Source organism: Galleria mellonella, unplaced genomic scaffold (genome assembly GCF_026898425.1).
Source record: "Galleria mellonella isolate WM207_F2 unplaced genomic scaffold, CSIRO_AGI_GalMel_v1 utg1812, whole genome shotgun sequence".
Taxonomy (NCBI): Eukaryota; Metazoa; Arthropoda; class Insecta; order Lepidoptera; family Pyralidae; genus Galleria; species Galleria mellonella.
Window position 1 is genome coordinate 1 of NW_026442022.1, and position 7,235 is coordinate 7,235.

Sequence of the window (7,235 nt, forward strand, 5' to 3'; positions counted from 1 at the left end):
CGGCCGGCCCTGCGCTGAACACACAGCGCACTTTGGGTCGGCCGCGCACATCGCCGCCTTATGGCCTTCGTTTCCGCAACGGTAACATAGACCGCTGCGGTCCTGCTCATGACTGCAGGATGCCCGCACATGTCCTTCCTCCAAGCAGCGGAAGCACCGAAGCGGCCTCTGCCGCAGGAGCTCTGCTTTCGCCGAAACCCAGCCTATACGAACTCGGCCGGCGACCGTCATCTTCTTAACTGCTTGCAATGGAGCTTTAACCCAGCAAGTGCCCACCCCAGATCTAGTACGTCGAACCTCTCCGACTCGCACTTGGTCCACCTGACAGCCGCCCTCCCGGGCAACCGCAGCGACCACTTCCTCCGACGTAACACTGTCGTCCAGGCCCGATATCCGCATCTCCGCGGACTTTACGGGCCTGGAGATTTTGGCCATATTCTCCGGGATGAACTCCCGGAGCTTCGACGCCAGAACGTCGGCCTTCTCCGCGCCATCAGCACCTGGAACCTCTAGAACCTTACCGCCGGTGATCGCGGTGCGAAACCGCATATCTTCGATCCCCAATGCGCGGAGATCGATCCTTCTCTTGGCCTCCGCAAGGACATTCGCATACGCGACACCCTCCCTTTCCGCCTCCGGGTCCAACGTAATAATAACCGCCGCGGAGCGAGGCGGTTTTAGTTTAGAAGGCGAGGGTGCGCTCGTCTTCTTTGCCTTCTTCGAGGGGGCCGAACCGGCTTTCGTCACCGGAGGGTTGACAGCCACAGGCTGCCCTTCGGGAACACTGACGGTCTTGCCCCGTTTTCCTTTTACGACCGTCGCCCAGGAGGACACGGTCGCCTGCACAGGTGGCTGAGCGGATGTTGTTGCTACCGACTCGGGCTGTCCAGAAGGCGCCGGTGTGACGGGCGTCTTCTTCGCCTTCTTTTTCTTGGCCCGACCCGTTTCTGACTGGGGAAGAGAACCCCGGTCGCCGACTCTAGGGGGGTCGGGCACATCTGACGCCATTGTTCCAGCCTCTGGCAGGGTTTGCGTGGAGACCGCTGACGCAGACGACACCTTCTCAGTGGAGGGGAGAGCAGAGATCATCTCTTTCACCTCCTTCATAAGCGTCCCTACCATTTGGCGGACGATTCCGCCGACGTCCCTCATTATTTGAGCGCGGAACGCGCTCGCCTCACTCCCTACGACAGGGACAACATCCGCCGAGATACCGGCATTGGCCGCTGGCTTGGCAGCTGGCTTGGCAGCACGAGCCTCGGCCAACTGCCGACGCAGGTACTCGACTTCCTGCTCAAGTCTCAGGTTCTTTGAGACCAGTGGAGAGACCGACGTCGGAAATAGATCCCCCTCCAAGGTGTCCACAACCTGTGTGATCCCGGCCAAACCCTCTTTCAGGGTCCTTATGGTGGTCCCTTTGAGGTTCCCTGCCTTCTTCACAACATCAGTGAGAGCATCCGCTTGCCGGTGGACGAGACACTTCGCCCTGCGGATTACCTCCTCGGCCACTTTATTCTTATTCTCGGCGGCGGCAGTGGCAGTGGCGCCAGACGCCGTCGGCCTATCCGACTCCGACAGTATATCCGACGCTTCATCCCCTGAGGAGAAGAAGTCACTCTCATGATAATCCAGGGCCGTCGCTGGAGGTAATCCAGACTTGGTAGCACCCGCCCCAGGGACCGCTCCGGTTACATCGTCCTCAAAGAATCGGTAGCTGAACTGCCGCCGACATTCCTCCTTCTTCCTTGTGCGAGAACTTGCTCTCGACCCCACTCTAGGGCTGCCGGACCTTTTGCGGGCGGACTGGACATCGCCCTCATCCTCAACTATAGAGTCTGTGTCAGACTCAGCAATGTGTCTTTTACGCCAGGAGCGGAGACCAGACGTGGACGGCAACGGTTCCATTTCCATCTCCTCAGTTGGGGTTGCACACGAGCTCGACCGCGTAGACCCGCAGTCGATCTCGCCCGCAACCGCTCTCAACAGACTATGGCGAGTACGACGACGACCTAAGAGACCAACATCTTCGCCCAGTACTACCGAACACTCTTTCAGGAGTTCTAGCCCCGACTTCTTACTTTCTACGCCCTTCTCAGGCACCAACTTCTCTCCGCCCTTCGCGGGCACCGACTTCTCACCGTCCTTCTCAGACACGACATCAATTTTGGGTTTTGTTTTTGATATATCCATACTTGGTCCCACGAGTATGGGGGAAAGGTTTCACACGCAGGGGAGCCCCCTGCTTCTGCGTGCGGCCTACATACAACGGGGTGCGGCAGATACCCCGAGGTTGGTGCCCTTGCGGCCGATGATACTCCACCGACCCGCCCGCGGCACAGAACACGCTAACCGAACTTATGATGTCCGGTAGCGTGCACCGCACAACGAACTATGCATCGCCAGGCACCGAAGCTTACACAAGAGGATTTTTATAGAGGTTTACTCCTCGCGGCCCAGGCGATTAAGCCAAGGCCCCCGTCCCCTCACTCCGGTGCGAAACATGACCACACCTTCGCGAGGGATTACGGTTTTTCGGCGGTGGCACTGAAACCAGCCCGATTGCGCAACGAAGCACTCACCGGGCCCGCCGACAACTCCCACTACGAGAAGTCGCGGAACAAAACCCGCCCCCAACGAAAACACGACAAACCCCATAACTTGGGCTCGCCGCTCACCACCTCTGTCGGAATATTAGCCGTCGGTAAGTGAGATCTCTACAGCGAGAAGTCACTTACCGCCGTTGCCCAGGATGCACCAGGCCCCAGCCATTGTCAGCCACCGTTCCCGCCGGACGTATCCGCACCAGGACAAGTGACCGTACAATGAGCCAGGGCACTCTTGGAGGTTTTCCGACCCAGCACCCCAACCTAACCTAACCTAACCTAACCTAACCTAACCTAACCTAACCTAACCTAACCTAACCTTTTTTTTTTTTTTTTTTACATGTGGAAAATGCGTCATGCAGAGACACACCCCCGGGGGAGGGTGTGAATACTGCCGGACTCCTACCGGCTAAAAACCACATGGCATTCCCTCGCCGCGCCTTTGTGTTGGGGACCCGGGTTCCCTTGCGTAGTCCACCGGGATCCCAACGGCGTTGGCCCGCACCGGCTCGCGGGCCCCGACTCAGTTTGGGGCGGGTACGAGATGTTGAATACCCACCCCCGTCTAGGGGAAGCGCGCGGGGATGCGCGCGCGACTTCCCAGGGCCATGTTGGTGTGGAGTGGGACTGCCCCCGCAGTCGTCACCCCGGCCCTGTGGCGATGTAATTATCGCCGGAGAGGAGGGCGGGACTACCTGCCCGTTTCCATCTCCTCTCCCTCCACACTCACCCGGCCTGCTGGGTTCGGCAATTTCACCGGTTGCTTCTTACGCTTCTTAGGAGGAGTGCAGGCCTTGGACCCCACCCAATGGTCCGACGGCCGGCCCTGCGCTGAACACACAGCGCACTTTGGGTCGGCCGCGCACATCGCCGCCTTATGGCCTTCGTTTCCGCAGCGGTAACATAGACCGCTGCGGTCCTGCTCATGACTGCAGGATGCCCGCACATGTCCTTCCTCCAAGCAGCGGAAGCACCGAAGCGGCCTCTGCCGCAGGAGCTCTGCTTTCGCCGAAACCCAGCCTATACGAACTCGGCCGGCGACCGTCATCTTCTTAACAACTTGCAACGGACCTTTAACCCAGCAAGTGCCCACCCCAGATCTAGTACGTCGAACCTCTCCGACTCGCACTTGGTCCACCTGACAGCCACCCTCCCGGGCAACCGCAGCGGCCACTTCCTCCGACGTAACACTGTCGTCCAGGCCCGATATCCGCATCTCTGCGGACTTTACGGGCCTGGAGATTTTGGCCATATTCTCCGGGATGAACTCCCGGAGCTTCGACGCCAGAACGTCGGCCTTCTCCGCGCCATCAGCACCTGGGACCTCTAGGACCTTACCGCCGGTGATCGCGGTGCGAAACCGCATATCTTCGATCCCCAATGCGCGGAGATCGATCCTTCTCTTGGCCTCCGCAAAGACATTCGCATACGCGACACCCTCCCTTTCCGCCTCCGGGTCCAACGTAATAATCACCGCCGCGGAGCGAGGCGGTTTCAGTTTAGAAGGCGAGGGTGCGCTCGTCTTCTTTGCCTTCTTCGAGGGGGCCGAACCGGCTTTCGTCACCGGAGGGTTCGCAGCCACAGGCTGCCCTTCGGGAACACTGACGGTCTTGCCCCGTTTTCCTTTTACGACCGTCGCCCAGGAGGACGCGGTCGACTGCACAGACGTTTGAGCGGAGGTCGAAGCCACCGGCTCGGGCTGTCCAGAGGGCGCCGGTGTGACGGGCGTCTTCTTCGCCTTCTTCTTCTTGGCCCGACCCGTTTCTGACTGGGGAAGAGAACCCCGGTCGCCGACTCTAGGGGTGTCGGGCACATCTGACGCCATTGTCCCGGCCTCGGGCAAAGTTTGCGTGGAGACCGCAGACGAGGACGACACCTTCTCTGGAGGGGGGCGACTTGAGATCATTTCTCTCACCTCTTTCATAAATGTCCCTACCATTTGGCGGACGATGCCGCCGACATCTCTCATTATCTGAGCACGGAATGCGCTCGCATCACTTCCTACAACAGGAACACCGTCTGCCGAGATACCGGCCTGGGCCGCTGGCTTGGCAGCTGGCTTGGCAGCACGAGCCTCGGCCAACTGCCGACGCAGGTACTCGACTTCCTGCTCAAGTCTCAGGTTCTTTGAGACCAGTGGAGAGACCGACGTCGGAAATAGATCCCCCTCCAAGGTGTCCACAACCTGTGTGATCCCGGCCAAACCCTCTTTCAGGGTCCTTATGGTGGTCCCTTTGAGATTTCCCGCCTTCTTAACGACGTCGCTAAGAGCATCCGCTTGCCGATGGACGAGAAGTTTCGCCCTATGGAGTACCTCCTCGGCCACTTTGTTCTTGTCACCGGCGGCAGCGGTGGCAGTGGCGCCAGATGCCGTCGGCCTGTCCAGCTCCGTCGGTTTGTCTGACTCCTCATCTCCGGAAGAAAAGAAATCACTCTCGTGATAATCTAAGACCGTCACTGGGGGCAGACCAGATTTGCCAGCGGCTGTCCCTTCATCTTCGAAAAATCGGTATGTGAATTGCCGACACTCCTCCTTCTTTCTAGTGATCGAACTGGCTCTCGATCCCACTCTAGGGCTGCCGGACCTTTTGCGGACGGATTGGACATCGCCCTCATCCTCGACCGTGGAGTCCGTATCGGACTCGTTGAGACGCCTTTTGCGCCAGGAGCGTAGTCCAGATGTGGACGGCAACTGCTCCGTCTCCATGCCTTCATCAATTGGGGATGCGCACAAGCTCGACCGCGAAGACCCGCAGTCGGTCTCGCCCGCAACCGCCCTCAACAAGCTGTGACGAGTGCGACGGCGACCTAACTCCACAACATCCTCGCCCAGTACAACGGAGCACTCTTTCAGAACCTCCACTTCCGACTTCTTTTTACTAACACCGCCCTTCACGGGCACCGACTTCTCTCCGCCCTTCGCGGGCACCGACTTCTCACCGTCCTTCTCGGACACGACATCAATTTTGGGTTTTGTTTTTGACATATCCATACTTGTTCCCACGAGTATGGGGGAAAGGTTTCACACGCAGGGGAGCCCCCTGCTTCTGCGTGCGGCCTACATACAACGGGGTGCGGCAGATACCCCGAGGTTGGTGCCCTTGCGGCCGATGATACTCCACCGACCCGCCCGCAGCACAGAACACGCTAACCGAACTTTTAATGTCCGGTAGCGTGCACCGCACAACGAACTATGCATCGCCAGGCACCGAAGCTTACACAAGAGGATTTTTATAGAGGTTTACTCCTCGCGGCCCAGGCGGTTAAGCCAAGGCCCCCGTCCCCTCACTCGGGTGCGAAACATGACCACACCTCCGCGAGGGATTACGGTTTTTCGGCGGTGGCACTGAAACCAGCCCGGCTGCGCAACGAAGCACTCACCGGGCCCGCCGACCACTCCCACTACGAGAAGTCGCGGAACAAAACCCGCCCCCAACGAAAACACGACAAACCCCATAACTTGGGCTCGCCGCTCACCACCTCGTGTCGGAATATTAGCCGTCGGTAAGTGAGATCTCTAAATAGCGAGAAGTCACTTACCGCCGTTGCCCAGGATGCACCAGGCCCCAGCCATTGTCAGCCACCGTTCCCGCCGGACGTATCCGCACCAGGACAAGTGACCGTACAATGAGCCAGGGCACTCTTGGAGGTTTTCCGACCCAGCACCCTAACCTAACCTAACCTAACCTAACCTAACCTAACCTAACCTAACCTAACCTAACCTAACCTAACCGAACCTAACCGAACCGAACCGAACCGAACCGAACCGAACCGAACCGAACCGAACCGAACCGAACCGAACCGAACCGAACCGAACCGAACCGAACCGAACCGAACCGAACCGAACCGAACCGAACCGAACCGAACCGAACCGAACCGAACCGAACCGAACCGAACCGAACCGAACCGAACCGAACCGAACCGAACCGAACCGAACCGAACCGAACCGAACCGAACCGAACCGAACCGAACCGAACCGAACCGAACCGAACCGAACCGAACCGAACCGAACCGAACCGAACCGAACCGAACCGAACCGAACCGAACCGAACCGAACCGAACCGAACCGAACCGAACCGAACCGAACCGAACCGAACCGAACCGAACCGAACCGAACCGAACCGAACCGAACCGAACCGAACCGAACCGAACCGAACCGAACCGAACCGAACCGAACCGAACCGAACCGAACCGAACCGAACCGAACCGAACCGAACCGAACCGAACCGAACCGAACCGAACCGAACCGAACCGAACCGAACCGAACCGAACCGAACCGAACCGAACCGAACCGAACCGAACCGAACCGAACCGAACCGAACCGAACCGAACCGAACCGAACCGAACCGAACCGAACCGAACCGAACCGAACCGAACCGAACCGAACCGAACCGAACCGAACCGAACCGAACCGAACCGAACCGAACCGAACCGAACCGAACCGAACCGAACCGAACCGAACCGAACCGAACCGAACCGAACCGAACCGAACCGAACCGAACCGAACCGAACCGAACCGAACCGAACCGAACCGAACCGAACCGAACCGAACCGAACCGAACCGAACCGAACCGAACCGAACCGAACCGAACCGAACCGAACCGAACCGAACCGAACCGAACCGAACCGAAC

At 59.1% G+C, this 7,235-nt stretch overlaps 1 protein-coding gene across 1 annotated transcript; it reads right to left on the minus strand.

Moving 5' to 3' along the window:
- Positions 1–8: 8 nt before the first annotated feature.
- LOC128200365 (uncharacterized) lies at positions 9–6,376 on the minus strand (the record flags this gene model as incomplete). The annotated part of the gene is made up of 2 exons (XM_052893558.1): positions 6,276–6,376; positions 9–2,922 (listed from the first exon to the last, which is right to left on the minus strand). A coding segment is annotated over exon 2 (2,182 nt), but the record flags the coding sequence as incomplete, so codon positions are not given.
- Positions 6,377–7,235: the final 859 nt, after the last annotated feature.